This window comes from Gossypium hirsutum, chromosome D07, assembly GCF_007990345.1.
Source record: "Gossypium hirsutum isolate 1008001.06 chromosome D07, Gossypium_hirsutum_v2.1, whole genome shotgun sequence".
In the NCBI taxonomy this organism is placed as follows: domain Eukaryota; kingdom Viridiplantae; phylum Streptophyta; class Magnoliopsida; order Malvales; family Malvaceae; genus Gossypium; species Gossypium hirsutum.
Genome location: NC_053443.1, coordinates 57,469,733 through 57,488,023, shown reverse-complemented (window position 1 = coordinate 57,488,023; position 18,291 = coordinate 57,469,733). Strand labels below are relative to the sequence as shown.

General features: G+C 34.9%; 2 protein-coding genes across 5 annotated transcripts; both read left to right on the top strand.

Moving 5' to 3' along the window:
* The first annotated feature begins 4,333 nt into the window (after positions 1-4,333).
* Positions 4,334-6,965, top strand: LOC107960779 (MATH domain and coiled-coil domain-containing protein At1g31390-like). Its single transcript, XM_016897059.1, has 3 exons — positions 4,334-4,431; positions 5,172-5,341; positions 6,808-6,965. Exons 1-3 carry the CDS (start codon positions 4,334-4,336, stop codon positions 6,963-6,965), a joined length of 426 nt encoding a protein of 141 aa, XP_016752548.1.
* A 1,154-nt stretch (positions 6,966-8,119) lies between these two features.
* LOC107958580 (DNA repair protein UVH3) lies at positions 8,120-17,376 on the top strand. Of its 4 annotated transcripts, XM_016894390.2 has the most exons (18): positions 8,120-8,418; positions 8,503-8,753; positions 9,136-9,317; positions 9,428-9,500; positions 9,728-9,805; positions 9,961-10,070; positions 10,152-10,263; positions 10,483-10,560; positions 10,663-10,716; positions 11,246-11,430; positions 11,625-13,413; positions 13,881-14,075; positions 14,523-14,608; positions 14,815-15,130; positions 15,228-15,364; positions 15,555-15,639; positions 15,818-16,351; positions 16,456-17,376. In XM_016894390.2, the coding sequence occupies exons 1-18, from the start codon at positions 8,331-8,333 to the stop codon at positions 17,206-17,208; spliced, it is 5,106 nt and encodes a 1,701-aa protein (XP_016749879.2). In that variant the 5' UTR covers positions 8,120-8,330; the 3' UTR covers positions 17,209-17,376. The 4 variants fall into 4 exon arrangements, with proteins under 4 accessions (XP_016749879.2, XP_040953944.1, XP_016749882.2 ...); XM_041098010.1 differs by lacking the exons at positions 8,120-8,418; positions 8,503-8,753; positions 9,136-9,317; positions 9,428-9,500 and having other exon boundaries at positions 9,727-9,805; positions 9,970-10,070; positions 10,160-10,263; XM_016894393.2 differs by lacking the exons at positions 8,120-8,418; positions 8,503-8,753; positions 9,136-9,317; positions 9,428-9,500 and having other exon boundaries at positions 9,781-9,805; positions 10,160-10,263.
* The last annotated feature ends 915 nt before the right edge of the window (positions 17,377-18,291 follow it).

The window sequence follows — 18,291 nt, the reverse complement described above, 5'->3', positions numbered from 1 at the left end:
TCTAGTCATGTTGCATGAAGCCCAATCAGAGTCACAATATGCATGTATATCTGTCGTTCCTTCTGCTGTGAGAAAAATACCTTGACCAGGATTCTTCTTGAGGTATCTCACAATACGCAAAGCAGCCTCATAATGTTCCTTCTTCGGTTTCTGCATAAACTGACTAAGGTGCTGTACTCCAAATGCAATATCTGGTCTAGTATTGGTGAGATATAGGAGTCTTCCTATTAATCTTTGATATATGCTTGCATCTTCTAATTCTGTATCTGCATCGTGTATGTCTAGTGCTGCATCATATTCCAGACTTGTCATTTTTAGATTCTGCTCCAAGGGTGTATTTGCAGGCTTTGCATTTGTCAAACCAAGATCATTAATAAGTTCAAGAACATATTTTTTCTGATTCATAATGATACCCTCTTTAGATCTTGCTATTTCTATGCCAAGGAAATACTTGAGAGTACCCAAATTCTTCATTTTGAAATTCTGATGAAGAGTTGCTTGTAAGTCTTCAATTAAGGATTTGTCATTCCCAGTGATCAAGAGATCATCAACATAAATGAGCAAAATAACAACTTTGCTACCAGATGATTTGATGAACATAGAGTAGTCATGCTTACTTTGAACATAACCGGTGTTGATGAGAGCCTCACTGAGCTTCAAATTCCATTGTCTTGAGGCCTGTTTTAATCCATAAAGGGATTTGAGCAGTCTACATACATGATTGCCCCCTAGAGTGCCAAATCCCTGAGGTAAGTGCATGTAAACTTCTTCATGAAGGTCACCTTGAAGAAATGCATTATAGACATCCATTTGAATGAGAGGCCAGTTAAATAAAGCAGCAAGAGCAATAACAATTCGGACTGTAACCTGCTTAACAACTGGGGAAAACGTGTCCTGAAAATCAATACCTTCCTTTTGACTATAGCCTTTAGCCACTAATCTGGCTTTATAGTGTTCAATAGTGCCGTCTGAATGGTATTTGATTCGAAACACCCATTTGCAGCCAATGGGACGTTTTCCTGGTGGGAGTGGAACAACCTCCTAAGTTGAGTTTGCTTCTAAAGCTTGAATTTCCTGTTGCATCGCAGCTTTCCAACAATCATGTTGAATGGCCTCTTGGTAGGTTCGAGGTTCAGAGGTGGTAGAGATGGAAGCAACGAAACATTGAGTGTGTAAAGGTAAGTGATGACATGTTATAAAGTTGGAGATTGAATACTGACCGTGTGCAGTAGGAGAAGATGATGAAGAAGTAGGACAAATGTAATCTTGCATCCAGACAGGTGGTTTGGTGTTTCGGGTGCTTCTTCGAGAAGGATAAGAGGGTAAGGAAGATGTTGGTAGGGTAGAAGAAATAGAGGAAGTAGGGAGGGAAGGTGGTGGTGGTGGTGTTGAAGTGGTAAAAAGAAAATCAGGATCATGCAAAGAACCAAATGTATTGTCATCCAAGGGAAAGAGGGGTTGATCTTTGGAGGGTGTTGTAAAAGGAAAGACAGATTCATGAAATAGAACATCTCGACTAACAAAAAATTTTTGGGAAACAGGATTGAACAGGATATATCCTTTTTGGACTTGAGAATAACCCATAAAAATGGATGGTGTAGCTTTGGGAGAAAATTTATCATGCAGATTGGTTACTGTGGCATAGCAAAGACAACCAAAAATTTTAAGGTGAGAAAGATTTGGTGGCCTATTATACAGCAGCTCAAAAGGTGTTTTCCAGCGAAGTACTGTAGAAGGTAACCTATTAATTAAGTAACAAGCTGTTAAAACACATTCCCCCCAAAACTTAACAGGTACATGCGATTGAAATTTTAATGCTCGGGCAACATCTAAAAGATGGCGGTGTTTGCGTTCGGCCACACCGTTTTGCTGAAGTGTGTGGACACAAGATGATTGGTGAATGATTCCAAGGGATTGAAAAAAGAAAGTACCTTCTTTAGTAAAAATTCATGACCATTGTCACTGCGAACAATTTTAACAATTCCAGAAAATTGTGTTTTGGCTAACATAATAAACTGCTTAAGGTAAAAAAGGGCATCACTCTTAAGTTTTAAAAGATATATCCACGTCATTCGAGTATGGTCATCAATAATGGTTAAAAAATATCTATGACCAGAATGAGTTGAAGTGCGATAAGGACCCCAAAGATCGACATGGACAAGAGTAAAAGGTTTTGATTCTGTTGAAGTACTTTGTGGAAAGGGTAAGCGTGTTTGTTTTGCTAATGGACAGACAGTGCATGTTTGAATGTTATGAGAATGCACAGAGCCATTATGTAAAAAGCGTATTTTATTCATCTTTGAAAAAGATGTGTGACCAAGTCTAGCATGCCACAGAGGGTAATCAACATGCTTAAAAACAGATATATCCACGTCATTCGAGTATGGTCATCAATAATGGTTAAAAAATATCTATGACCAGAATGAGTTGAAGTGCGATAAGGACCCCAAAGATCGACATGGACAAGAGTAAAAGGTTTTGATTCTGTTGAAGTACTTTGTGGAAAGGGTAATCGTGTTTGTTTTGCTAATGGACAGACAGTGCATGTTTGAATGTTATGAGAATGCACAGAGCCATTATGTAAAAAGCGTATTTTATTCATCTTTGAAAAAGATGTGTGACCAAGTCTAGCATGCCACAGAGGGTAATCAACATGCTTAAAAACAGATAAAGAAGTAACATTTGAAGAATGTACAGGAGGTAGGGAAGTGGGAGTTGAGGAGGGTTGAGGGAGGAGTAGATAAAGACCATCTTGTTCCTTACCAATCCCCATCATCTTTCCACTGCAAAGGTCCTGTAAAACACAAAATGTAGGATAAAAGGAAACAAAACAATTGAGATCTTTGGTGAGTTTAGAAATGGAGAGAAGGTTAAAATTGAATGAGGGAATGTAAAGAACATCTTTAAGAGTGTGATGAGGTGTAAGATTATGAGTACCAATATGAGTGATGGTGGCTGTGTTACCAGTAGGCAATTTAACAAAAGTGTTGTTAGCACATGCAACAGGTTGAATTAAAGCATTAAAAGCATGTGTCATGTGATTAGAAGCCCCAGTATCAAGAATCCAATGAATCGGATCAGATGCATAAGATATACCTACCATGTGAGCTACAGCTTGCACAGAAGAGTTCTTGTGTAATAGGTCCAAGATCTGTTGATACTGTTCAGCAGTAAATGTAGGAGCCGAAACAATAGATGGTGAAGAAGCAGTCATAGCAGGAGAATCAGAAGTAGGAACAACAACTTGATTGACAGTTGGTGATTTCTTCTTGGTGAACTTGAAATCAGCAGGAAAGCCATTGAGGCGATAGCAGTCGGTTCGAATGTGACCCCGTTTTTGACAATAACTACAAGACAAATCAGAACGCTTCTTGGAAACCGAAGAAGTTGATGATTGCTGACTAAGAAGAGTAGTAGGTTCCGAGACAGGTAGTGGAGAAGCAAGTTCTCGTTGAGTTTCATCACGCATGACAAGTGAGTAAGCCTGATTAACTGTGGGCAAAGGTTGCATCAAAAGGATCTGGGATCGAACATTAGAATATGTTTCATTTAAACCCATCAAAAACTGAAAAAGACGTTGTTGTTGAAGTTGAGCATTTCGGCGAATAAGATCACAATCGCAGGTAGATGAAGGAACAAGAACATCATATTCATCCCAAAATAATCGAAGCTTAGTAAAGTAAGTGGAAATAGAATAAGCTCCCTAAGTGTGAGTGGAAATAGCACGATAGAGATAGTAAATACGAGAACCATCAACCTTGTCATATCGTTCCTGAAGATCCTTCCAAACAATGGTAGCATTGGACGCAAAAACAATTCCAGCAGAAAGTTCCTAAGTAACAGTGTTAAGGATCCAAGAAAGAACCAAAGCATTGCATCTATCCCAATGAGGCATTAGATCAGCATCAAAGTCAGCACAGGAACATGAACCATCAATAAAACCAAGCTTATTCTTGGCAAGAAGGGCGATACGCATAGACCTGCTCCAAACGCAATAGTTTTCAGTTCCAGTGAGCTGATGAGAAACCAAAAGCATTCCTGGCATGTCAGAAGGATGCAAATAAAGAGGATGGCCAAATGGCAAATTGAAAGAGGAAGGATTAGCCATGAAGAAAAAAAGAAAGAAGAGAAGAGAAGAATGAAGAAGAAAACTAGATCAAAGATAATCAGGAAAAAGGTTTAGCTCTGATACCATGTTAAGAAAAGAAGCTTAAAGAGTTGAATGAATAACTGTTAATTCCTTTGAGTAAAAATGCAGTAAATATATACAGAAAATGTAACTAACACTATAACTAATTACATATTGTTACTTAATTTCTAACTAACTATACAAATGCTGGTACAACAGTTTTACACTATCAACAAAAAGTATTCAATGCCATTCTATGAACGCTATACCTCTGATGTTCAAACTATTGGAGACTCAAAATGGTAACCCTATAATTCCCTATTCGAGCTCGGCTTGATCGGATTTCAATTTTAAAATTCAAATTTTAATATAAAGCTTGAATAAACTAGATTAAGTTTGTTTATTGAAAGCAATACAAAAATAGTCATTATTTCCATGCTTGACATCAAGTTCGGTTATTATGTTCAAATTACGTTTTCTCAATACTAATTATGAAAAAAATTAATATAAATTTTGGTTCATGAACTTAACAATTAAGTCTATTTTGGTATCTGCATTTTTTATTATTCAATTTAGTATCTGAACGAGACAAGTAACGTTCATTGCGGTTTTTAAACTTGACAAATGTACAAGTTTGATGATGTAACATTCCAAGATTGTCTCACATCATCAACTCTTAATGAAATCTAAGTTCATGGACCAAAATGAATTTAATTACTAAGTTTAGGTACCAACGTGAACTAATATATATTTATATATATATCAAAGTGGACTTAATTGTCAAATTAAGAGACTAAAAATTGTATTAATCTTTTTTTTTTTAAAAACAAGACCTCAATCATGCTTGCAATTTACTTGAATCAAGCATTAGTTCGATTTTGCTAAATAACCTGATAATGACTAAATCAAATTTAAGTAGTTTGCAAGCACAAATATCTCGTTTATACCCATACAAATCGATATTAGGAATTAAATCGTGAGTCTATTTAGATATCATCTCTTATTGGTGTTTTTTTTTTCTTTTTGGTTACTAAAAATACAGGGAATTGATAGTTTACCCTAGAGGAATTGGAACAGCAAAGAACATTGCACTTTCTGTGTTCTTGGGTTTGGTTGAGGCTCAAAAGCTTCCACCTAAAGGAAAAGTGTACGCAAAATACAAGTTTAGGGTCAGAGACAGTTTCAATTCCATTAACACCAGGGAATTTACAGGTAATTTTACCTTTTTCTTTTACACCCATAATTTTGAATATAATAGTGAAAATAATTCAAATAAAACATAGAAAGTAACATAATTATAATATGAATTATAATAATTGAAATAAATATAATATTCATAAAAAAAGGTAAAAAGGCTTTTTTAATCTCTTTTTCAATTTCAAAATTAAGTAAATTAGTCCTTTTCAAAAAAAAAAAACAAAGTTATTTAATCTTTGTCAATTTCGAAAGTGAGCAACTAAGGACAATTAATCACGACTTCTAATATTTTCCATCAATTGTACAAGATTTTGATTGGTATAATACTAAATTTAGCCCTCAAAATTTACATATTCTATCAATTTAGTCCTCATTTAACAAATTTATCCCGCAACATTTGTGTAAATGGGTAAATGTTGAGGCTGAATTTGTTGAATTATTTAGAATTAAGGCCAAAATGATAAAATATGTAAACATCGAATGCTAAATTTGTTACTATACTAATAAAAACATATACAATTGAAGGAAGACATTAATGTCATGATTAATCGTCCTTAGTTGCTCACTTTCAAAATTGATAAGGATTAAATTGTTTTGATTTTTTTTAAAGAGATCCATTTTCTCAATTTTGAAATTGAGAGAGATAGAGAGGTATTTTTTTCCAATAAATTATTGATACTAGATTAGGACACACTCCACAATATTGGTGAAAAAATATATACGTAAGAAGTATATTTAAAAAAAATTATATTAAAACCAAAACTATTTGATTGAATGGTTAAATTAAAAGTTTAAAACTTATCATAATATTATTCTATTAAAATATGAAAAGACAAAAATACTCTCGTATTAATATTTCTTGCTTTGTATATAAATAGATATTTTAATAATTCTCAACTAATGGTGGGTTTGGATGGGTGATTGGACGTGATGCGGTGCGTTTAACTTACTTTTTGTCTCACCGTACAGTATCACTATATTACCTAATCTCACTGCCACCACTGTTTTTACACTAACTATAGGTAAACACACCTCTCATCCAAACTCACCCTAAGTTGATGTTTGGTTGCCCCGTGATACCAATCTAATTAAAAACTTAATATAAATAAATATAGATATAAACATTTGTATACATTTTTTAATATTTAAAATAGGATTTACTAAATCACATTTTCTCAACCTATAAATGTTGAGCGCACTCGAACCCACATTCTCCTACATTGACAACAATGTTTATGTCAATCGAATTAATAATTAATAGATTTGTCATGCCAATTTTTGTGTCAATAAAATGCAAAATGATTTAAAATAAAAAAATATTTCAACCTACAACACAGGCTTTTTATACATAAAAATTATAGAATAAAAATTTATTTAACTTAAAAGAAAAATACAAAGGTTTCTTTAAATAAATTTTAACAATTTAAATACTTCTCTAATATATAAAATTACATTTTTTAACTTTCCCCCACTTTTTATAGATTCAGCTTGGTTTACTGCATCAGCTATTGGATTCGGTTCTCGACACTTCATTTCACTGCGGGATTTACAAGACAGATCAAAAGGCTACATTGTTAATGATACTTTGATAGTTGAAGCTGATATTATTATAGTTTCTAATGTCAAACTTTTCTTATGATTTCAGTGTTTCTGATATATGGGTCTTGTTACAACAAATATAAAACCAAAGGGGTGAGGTTGAGTTGAGTTAGGTTGTTAAAAATACATTATTTTTATTGGGGACGGAATTTCATATGACCTATCAGAAACCCTTTACTTCTAGACTCAAAAAAGATCTCGTACACTCACTGGTGTAGCTCTTAGACCACCAACAAATGAATGACACTTGACACTTTCTAAGTCATCAAGATGCGTGACATCAAGTTGCCAAGCATCCATGCAATATCTAATAAGCCACCTGTTTAACTTGAGTGTCGGAGTGTGCCTTGGAGATAAAGCCTCGTATGAGCACTAACCATGATCTTCTTGCATACCCAAAAGGTCTAAAGAGTTTGTAACAAACCACGAGTTAAGTCTCCCCCGGCAACATGCCCAAGGAACCTTGGAACCATGAGCACGAGGCTCCGTATCCTTAGAGGAGATCAAAGAGTTTGAAACGTCTATAGTTCCAACTCAAAAGCTATAAAAACTCAAATTCAACTCCTCCTAAAACTACTATCAAGGAAAACACTAAATAGAACAATAAATACTTACCCGAGGACACAAGTTCTTGGATCTTCCTCAAGCTCTTCACCCATACAGTTGATGGAGCATATCTAACCTGACATGTGGCCCACCATTAAATGTAAATCATGTAACACTCGCAGTCAGTTAACTAGTACAACATGTTTTTTTCGAACGATCAATGGTGTTAATGGGTTGGGCCCAGTTGAGTTAGGTTAGGTTTATATAAAGTGTCTAGAATCTAGATCAATTTTTTAAATTTGAGTCTGATTCAGTCTAAAAATGACTTATTTTTTTATCAAACCCGATCCAATTTAAGATAAGTAATCTATACTCAACTTGACTTGTCCATATTTGACTTTTTTAAATTAATTTTTATTTTAAAAATATAATGACTAAATTTACTAAAAAAATGTTAAAATAAAAGTTTTCTAATATATTAAAAAGTATTTATATTAAAAAACACTACCATAAATATAATAAATACTTTATGGTATTAAATATAATTTTTTAAATTTTATATTTTAGCAATGGGATGAGTGATTCAATCATAAATAAATAACATATACAATTAATTATATTAAAAAAATTAAATCCCTTTAAAAATTTAAGCTAATAGTACTACTTGTCTACTTAAAACAAATTTTTTTAATGAAAAAAAAAAGTGAAAATGAAAATGAAAAAGCACCAGAAAGCTTAACCGGCGTCGTTTATTTATCGTTCTGCCTCTTGGCGGCCATGGTAACCAACTTCATGTCAAACTTATACAAGTCGGCGATAAAAAAACAAAAGATTTTGAATTCTTACTGAGCAAGCCAAAATGGGAGTTCACGGTCTATGGGAACTGCTAGCTCCCGTCGGCCGCCGCGTGTCCGTCGAAACCCTAGCCGGAAAGAAACTCGCCATCGGTGAACTCTGAATCCTTAACACTTGCAATTTTAAATTGTTTTAACAAATTATTTACTTTGTGTGTGTGTGTTTTGTTTTTGAAGATGCAAGTATTTGGATGGTTCAATTCATGAAAGCGATGCGAGATGAGAAGGGAGAAATGATTCGAAACGCGCATTTGTTAGGGTTTTTTAGGAGAATTTGCAAACTTTTATATCTAAAAACTAAACCTGTTTTCGTCTTCGACGGTGCCACACCTATTCTCAAGCGCCGCACCGTCATTGCTCGACGTCGACAGAGAGAAAACGCTCAGGCTAAGATCCGTAAAACGGCTGAAAAATTGCTCCTAAATCAAGTACTATTTTTTTCCCCATTTTATTATTATTATCAACTTTGTAATTTGAAATGCTGATTTTTTAGGCTAAATTTGGTCATTTACTATTGTTTTTTACTAGTTGACAAAATGAAAGTAAAGTAGTAGTATTTAATTAAAAAAGAATAATTGAATTCAAATGTTGTCCTTAAAAATATAGCATCTTTTAAGTTTTAGATTGAAAAAAAAAACACTTCTAGCAACTGAATTGAATGAAAATTGCTAATTCATTTTTATTTTCTATTTGTTTCCTTGTTAAGATATAATTTCTAATGTGTGGTGGAGAAAATGTTTGTTCCTTTTCCTGTTTGGATTAAACTTTATTCATTTTTGGGTTGTTGTTCTATGTTTTATTGATTAATAGCTAAAGCAAATGAGACTGAAAGAGTTGGCAAAGGATCTTGACAACCAGAGGAAAATGCAAAAGAATAATAATAAGGATAAGCGTAAGATGGTTTCTTCAGATAACCAATCTGACACTAACTTTGTGGGATGTAATGCCAACGTGGAATTGACAAAAGAAGGTGACGTAAAGCTGAAAGAAAAGTAAGCTGCCGGTTGAATAGACACCTTTTGTTTTAAGGATATTTTTCCATATTTGTTGTTAAATGTGCTTTCTTTTTCTCATTTTTTTTATTTCTTTATTTTGTTTAAAGATTGGAAGTGCCTAGTATTGGAAAGGATGGGGGTCACAATGAAGATGAAGATGAAGATGAAGTGATAATACTGGTTAGAGCTTACTATCTATATACTTATATTTACTATCTTTATGGAAGTATTGTTTTTCATGGTTATCTGCTGGATTGAACCACTTTAATGGAAGTATTATCCAAGTTCTTGTTGGAGAAGTACTTTATATTTGGGATGTCAAATAAAGTGTGTTTTAACTGCTCATTGCTTTTGATATTTTCAACTTATGTAGTTTATGGTGATTATTGTACTTGATGCATTTGCAGCCAGATATTGATGGAAATATTGATCCTGATGTTTTAGCGGCATTGCCACAATCAATGCAACGACAGCTTCTTAAGCAGGTAGGGAACTGTATTTAGGCTGGTTGAGATATTTTGTTGTGTCCGTCTTCCAGGTTTTGTTTTCTACTTATTTTTTTCATTATTTTAAATTTTTTATTATTATGCTTGATATCGATTACATCCTGTATTTGATTAAATTGCTGACTGATGCTAAGGGTAAGAAGATTTTATTAAATGACCTGAATCAATCTAACAAGGAGAGGAGTGGCACAGAACATGATGCTATGACATCAACTAGTTACAGTCAGGAAAAGCTGGATGAAATGTAAGCAACATTTTTAGTTGAATTTAGACGAACTATTTTTCTTGACTAGATTGTTTTGATTGTTTTAATGAGTCAATTTAGGTTGGCAGCATCTCTTGCAACCCAGGAAGATAGCAATTTAGCTAATGCATCAACATCAGTTGCAGCCATCCCTTCTGAGGACGATGGTGATGAAGATGAAGAGATGATACTTGTAAGTTTTCCCTTTGGAAAATAATGAGAACAATATTATTTTGGAATTTTTTATTGCCCTATTTGCTAAATCAAGACTTTCTGTGTGGTTACCTGATCTTATTAATTTAGTCCTTTCATGACAGCTTATTTTTATATATTTCTTTATTGATTTAGTCCTTTCATGACAGCTTATTTTTATATATTTCTTTATTGACCTTTTAATTTCATTTAATATTAGCCAGCAATGCATGGGAATGTTGATCCAGCTGTTTTAGCTGCTTTGCCTCCATCTCTGCAACTTGATCTTCTTGGTCAGGTGAAAAAATATATATAATATGGTTATATGTTCTTGTCATTTCTGGATTTCTAGCTTCTTCACAATATATTTTGATGATTGTTGCAATGTTCTTTTTTGTAGATGCGGGAAAGATTGATGGCTGAAAATAGACAAAAGTATCAAAAAGTTAAAAAGGTACATTCTTTGATGATGTAATATCCAATGGGAATGCATACCATATTGAATGACCCAATCTACAGGATTCTGCTGAAGGTGTACTTGATGGACTGTCATTTACTCAATAACCTCAGCTAGATTCATATTTATTGGTTTATATTTAAGAAGCTGGCCCCATCTCTTTCCAGACATTGAGTGCTGAGCTGTTTCTGTATGATGGAAGCAACAAGTTAATTTTATATCACTAATACCATGAAGACTTAGAGAGGATTTGTTTCATTGCTAATGATTACATTAGGTTCAACCTAACACAGGAAAATTTTGGTATGCCTACATATTTATATTTCATCAAATTTAGCCAGAATTGGGAAATATTTCTGAAAGTTCGGTTGATGCTGGACAGTAGCTTGGATACCATTTGATTTTAATTTCTTAATAATGTCTATGAGAACCACTTCACTGATGAAATTTTTACCATAGTCACTCTGATTAGGTAGCTTTTTTTGAGCCTTATGAGTCTTATTTCTTTTATTCTTTTCTGCTCTAGGCACCTGAAAAGTTCTCTGAGCTACAAATACAGTCTTATCTTAAAACTGTTGCTTTCCGTCGAGAAATAGATGAAGTTCAGAGAGCTGCTGCTGGGCGAGGGGTTGCTGGTGTACAGACTTCCAGGATAGCTTCTGAAGCCAACAGAGAATTTATTTTTTCATCATCATTTACTGGAGACAAACAGTAAGTGGTAATTTTGTTGTTTTCCATGTGACCAAGAACTTATTATTTAAAACCAGAATTTAATGCTCTATTTGTTACTTCTTCTAACAAGGACTGGCTCTTTTCTTTCTTTCTTTCATTCATTAATTTTTAAATTTTTGGCATTTTTACAAGAATTTTAACTATGTCGGGTAGTACGTTCTTAAATTTTCCAGGGCACTTACGTCTGCTAGAAAAGAGATTGATGAAGATAAGCAACCAGAGAGACATTCAGATCATCCTTCAGGTTTTCTGGGTAGTGTTAAATCAAGCTGTAAGTCCAATGTGGCGGCAGAATCAGTCCCTGATGAATCTACTAGTGCTCCTGATGAAGATGTTGGGACATATGTTGATGCGACAGGCCGTATACGTGTCAGTAGAGTGAGAGGTATGGGAATTCGTATGACTCGTGATTTACAAAGGAACTTAGATTTGATGAAAGAGATTGAGAAGGAAAGAACAAATTTGAATAAGGGTGTGAATGTGCAGTCTGTTCCAGATAAGAGCAAAATTGATGCTTCAAAGAGTGTATCTAATGGAAATCAGTTTGTAGAAACTTCACATGATGATAATGGTGAATCTGTAAATGTGAATGAGAGCAATCAGCAGTCTGCTTTTGAAACTGAATCTTGTATGGAAATAACTTTTGAGGATGATGGAAAGACGGAGTATTTTGATGATGATGATATTTTTGCACGCTTAGCAGCAGGTGAACCTGTAACACTACCTTCTCCTGAGGAAAAATCTTTGAGAAAGCAGCCTTCGGGTTCTGATTCAGATTTTGAGTGGGAGGAAGGAGTGGTTGAAGGAAAATGGGATGGTGTTACTCCTGGTATGAATGCTGAACATAATCTTTTGAATAAGGAAAGCAATATTACTGATGATAGTGAAGTGGAATGGGAGGAAGAGCCTTCTGATGCTCCCAAGAGTTCCTCTGGACCTGTTGAATCAGGTAGAATGCTCTCTAAAGGTTACTGGGAAGAGGAGTCTGATCTACAGGAGGCAATAAGGAGAAGTCTAACAGATGTAGGTGTTGAAAAATCTAATTCTTTTCCTTCTGATGTTATTGAATCAAAAAACTTAGGAGAAAACTTGGATGAAGATTTTGGATCTCTGCACGAGAAAGGTGATACAGGTGCAAGTAGTTTTCCAGGGGATGCTGTTAATTGGCAGAATAAGTCTTGTGAAAATTTAGATAGACCCCGGAAGCCATGTACTGTGAATGAGCCAAGTATATCAGAAACCTTTAATTCTCCTGAGAGCCCATCACCTGTACATAATTCTGATAAAAACATGACAATATTGAGTAAATTTTCTGAAAGATCTGATGGTTCTCATTCTGAGCAATCAAGGCACCATGAAACTGCAGAATTTGTTGCAACACTGGAGAAGGAGGTCGATTTTCCTACTGGGAAACACTTGGATGTTTCTAAGGAGGTTGACGGGTTGTCTACCATCTCTGACAGTTGGTTTAAGGATAATTCTCATAGTTTTGATGCAGCACGTGGTGACATTCCTGATACCATTCAGGTTGATAAGAAAACTGGTTCTGAAGATGAACCATCTAACCTGGTCAGTGACAATAAAAGTAGTATTGAAGCTGAAATTCTGGATCAAGATAAGAAAATTGATTTTGAAGCTAAACCATCGCAGCAATCAGTTGACACAGTTAACTTATCCATTCCCACGGTGCAGTCATCTGCAAATAAAGTAATATCTGATCTTCACATTGAGCAAGAACTGTCAGGGGATATAACTTATGAAAATTGTGTCAACAAAGCAGAGCAGCATACAGACATGTCTACCATTAAGGGCAATGATAATGAAGAAATTAAGTTCTCAAAGGCTAGCTTGGATGAGGAGCTGCTAATTCTAGATCAGGAATGTATCAATATGGTAGATGAGCAGAGGAAGCTTGAACGTAATGCAGAATCTGTCAGTAGTGAAATGTTCGCAGAGTGTCAGGTGTTTGTTCTGAATTTCTGTTTACATTTTAGAACATCCATTTTCATGATCAACGGATCTCTTGCATTGGCTTGTTATTTATCTTTATGGATTCTGGAGTCATTACTAACATGTTGTGGAAGCCAAATATTTGGTAAGATAGCATTGGAAGTCTATAATACTGTGGAAAGGGTCTTAGGCAAAAAAGTTAATGATTATGTATTTCTGAACATTTAGTTTGCACATAAAAATCCATGAGACACTCTGCTTGAAAGTTGGAATTAATGTGCTCTGCCCCTCATGTTTGGTTAGCTTTCTTCTTATAATGTACTTTCTAGTGTGCTAGCTGCTTAACAAAAGGGGTATAACATGGTAGAGAACAGACATGAAAACTGTATCTAACTTGATGTGGTTCATATTGAGAGATTTAGGTGTATTTGAATGTTAGTTGCTCTCTGCCTAATATTTGGTGACATAATGCTCTGCAGGAACTGCTGCAAATGTTTGGCTTACCCTACATTATTGCACCGATGGAGGCAGAAGCTCAATGTGCTTATATGGAGCTAACAAACCTTGTTGATGGTGTTGTCACTGATGATTCTGATGTATTCTTGTTTGGGGCACGAAGTATTTACAAGAATATATTTGATGATAGGAAATATGTGGAGACTTACTTTATGCAGGTCAGGATTCGACAAAGCTATCAAGCAGTTCTTATTTTCTTCTTGTCCCTCAATTACTTTTCATTTTAAGTAACTCTTTCATAGAGTAAGATTAATTTTATACACCATTTTTGGGGGGGCTTCATAACAGTGAAAAGGCTCTATTCAGTTGGGTGGATTTGGACTTTTCGAAGGTTTTGATAATTTTCCTATTCCTTTTTCCTTGGTCTTCTGGCTTCTTTATCACATATACAATCTGGGCATCTTTTGCCTTATTGTGATTATGTTTCTTTTTCTTATTTTTATTTTCTTTTCCTGGAAAGATCATTCACTGTTGACCTTTTTTGCATTATTAGGGCTTGTGTGTTTATTAGGTTTCTCTTCTTCTCCCCCCTCCCTTTTCCTCTGTTTTTTCTTTTTTTTTTTTTGGTTTAACTTGTTTCTCTTGTGCTCTCTCTCTTGGTCCAGGACATTGAGAAGGAACTTGGTTTGACAAGGGAAAAGTTAATGCGAATGGCATTGCTTCTTGGGAGTGACTACACTGAAGGGGTTAGGTGAATAATGGAGGCATTTTGACTCTACTGAATTCATGAATTAAAAGAAATACAATTTTACCTTTTCATTCCCAACGCTTTTCCTAGATCTGCTTCTTTTGGAATTGTTTATGTTTTTATTGGTTGCATTTATTGTCAGTATTTAGTTCTTAGTTTGATGATCTTCTGCATTGAAAGTCCGCTCACTGATGTACATTAAATTGCAGTGGAATTGGTATTGTTAATGCTATTGAGGTAGTGAATGCATTCTCAGAAGAAGATGGACTTCATAAATTCCGGGAGTGGATTGAGTCCCCTGATCCTACTATCTTGGGGAAGCTCAATGTGCAAGAAGGATCTAGTGCAAGGAAAAGAGGGCCAAAATCCACAGAAAAAGATGTAAATGGTACAAAAACCAGCAGGAGAGGATCTGAAAGCAACAATGGAACGTCTTCACTTGACCAGAACAGTTTTCAAGCTGACAAGAACATGCAGTCTACAGATTGTACCGATGATATAAAGCAGATTTTCATGGATAAGCATGTGAATACCTTATTTCCTCATTATTTTCTATTGCCTTGTCACAAAATTATCATTTTTCTTTCTGTGTTTTATGAATTTATTATTCTATAATTAACAGAGAAATGTGAGCAAAAACTGGCACATACCCTCATCATTCCCAAGTGAAGCAGTTATTTCTGCATATTCTTTGCCACAAGTAGATAAGTCAACTGAACCATTCACATGGGGAAGGCCAGATCTTTTTGTTCTTCGCAAGTGAGTTACCTTACAGTTTGATCTTATCTTTTAAAAACATGCCCTTAAAGTATGTTTGAAGCTCTGCTTTTTAGCAAACGTTTTAAGAACAATTCTAAATATAAACACCTTTTTGGTTCTTACTGGAGTCTGCTATGTGGATATGAAAGTATGTGGTAATTATTTTCTGATTTGCTTCGATTGCATGCAGACTGTGCTGGGAGAAGTTTGGATGGGGTAGTCAGAAATCAGATGAGTTGCTACTGCCTGTTTTAAGAGAGTACGAAAAACGAGAGGTTAGATTACTTCTCTTTCTCATATGTACATGATGTCAACATGATTCACTCAAAAGCATTTGCAGCTGCACCAAGTAAAGAGTCACGAACAGTTCTGGTGACTGTTCATGGTTTTTTTTTATTCAAGGGCTTGTCATAGATGAAATCCCTGATACAATTTTGTACTTGTTTAATGAAGACTCAATTGCGAATGGAAGCCTTTTACACTTTCAATGAAAGATTTGCTAAAATACGTAGCAAGAGAATTAAGAAAGCTGTTAAAGGAATCACTGGAAACCAATCCTCGGAGTTGATAGATGAAGGCATGCAACAAGTTTCTAAAAGTAGGAGAAAGAGAAGAGCTAGTCCAGTTCAAAGTGGAGATGATAAATCAGGGGAACCTTCAAACAAGAAAGAGGACATTGCTTCTCGATGTCAGAGTAAATCCACGGACAAATCAGTGCCTAAGACATCAAGGAAACGGCAGAACTCTGGAAAGGATGTTTCATTTGAGATGAGAACTCCAGAACCACAACTGCAGACGTTGCGCAGGCGAAAAACCAACAAACAATCAGCTGGGAATGGAAGAGGTAGAGGTGGTGGGGAAGGAAGAAGGCGTAAAGGAAGTTCTGGTTTTCAGCAGTTTGAAACCAGCTCTTCTGGTGGTGATAGCGGCAATGATAACCAGGAAGTTGATGGGGAGAAGTTAGATCAGCCACGGGAAGTGCGAAGGGTAAGCTATTTTCATTTTCTTGGTTTAATTGCTCCTGAAAAGGACTCCAATTGAATTCATTTTTGGGATATAATGATTTGCTTCAACACCATTCGTTTCTTCAGTCCATGCGTACTCGAAACCCTGTGAATTACACTGTGAAGGACCTAGAAGACGAGGGTGGCTTGAGCCATAAAGAATCCTCTGGTGAAGATGCAATGGAGAAAGAAGCTGGTGAAGATGTAAAGGAAAAGATTCAGTGTGAAGCTAGAGAGCCTTCTCTTGACAACATCTATGGAGACTATCTCGAAACAGGAGGCGGATTTTGTATGGACGAGAGAGGAACTGATCTACCTGATGCTAACCAAGACGTTGATCTTGAAACTGAACCAACTAATGATTACCTGAAAATGGGAGGTGGATTTTGCATGGAAGGAGACATTGATCAACCTGATACAAGCCAAGATGTCAATCCCTTTTCTGAAACCGGATCAGCCAATGATTACCTGAAAATGGGAGGTGGATTTTGCATGGAAGAAAGTGAGACGATCGGTAACCCAGATGCCGGTAACTATGAAGATCCTGTACAAGCTACTGAGTCTTCAAACTGCTTTGCTTTTATGGACAAAGCTGACGATAACATTGATTCAGCTGAACCATCTGTCAATGCTAAAGGATCACTACTGGATAAACTTCAAAATGGAGGGAAGACACCTGATGAAGCAAATGATGCTCTGAATCTAAACCACCGGAATGCTGCAAATAAAGATGATTCCAAGGAAAGTGCATCACTTCGGGAGGCAAGTGATGTCGGAACAACATTCATCAGTGGTCTAAGCGCAATGCCTAGCTTGAAGAGGAAGCGCAGGAGGAGGTAAACTGCAGTCTACTTTCTAGCTTTTCTATACAGCCTGGGAATTAGTCATGCTAAACTGACAGTAGGATTTGTTATTGAAGCTTGCATATGTAGCCATCCATTGTAGACTTTTATTGAGTTGCGAAATCGCAACAATATCCATCCTTATAAGCTAACAGGATTAAAGCTAGTGGGATCGAAGTTAGTTAGATTCAAAGTTGGACATTTGAATGTAGCGGCCCGCAAAGTTGAGGCTGTGTTGAAAAAGAATTCTAAAAAATGATTTTTAAAAAATAGATAAATTCACTTTATTAAAAAAAGAAGAAAATAAAACACTTCCAAGGTCTTGGGAATATATATATATATATTGCTTATAGAATTTAATCAAATATGAGAAAAGAAACTATATGTTAAGGAGTGATATATATTCTTTTTCTTTTTCTTTAACCAAAAAAAATCTAAAAAGTTTTAAAGAGTTGAAGAAATTTAATCTCTTTTTTAGTAGGAATCTAATAAGATAAATGAAAGGTTATGGGATCTGAAGCTTACAGGATTAAAGCCAGCAGGATTGAGACAAGATGGATTCGAAGTTAGTGAGATGGGATGCACAATTTAGTAGCAGGTTTAATATTAGTGAAAACTAAAGCTATCAGTACTGTTCATGGGTTGAATTAACCTTCGTCTGAAAAATAAAAAAAATTGGACAAAATATGAGGCTTGAAAAATGTATTTGAGTAAAAATTAAGATATTTTTTATATGGGTCGAGTCTTGGGCAATATATTTTTTACTCGAGCCTGATCTGACTTGGCTTGAATATTTATTATGTTATAGAAAATAATATATTAATTATATATGTTAAATAATAATTATTTATATGTTTATGTTTATATTAAATCACTAATCTAATACACTTAAAACCTAAAAAAAGAATTTATCCAATTAAATAATCCAACTGAAAATATAAAATTTTAAAATTTTTTAACTTACTCATGTTGGATTGAAAAGTGAACACTTAGAATTGAATCCACGAAATAATTAAAATTAAACTACGGTATAGGTTAGCTTAAAATTTATTTTTTGTTTGACCTAATTTTTTATCATTCA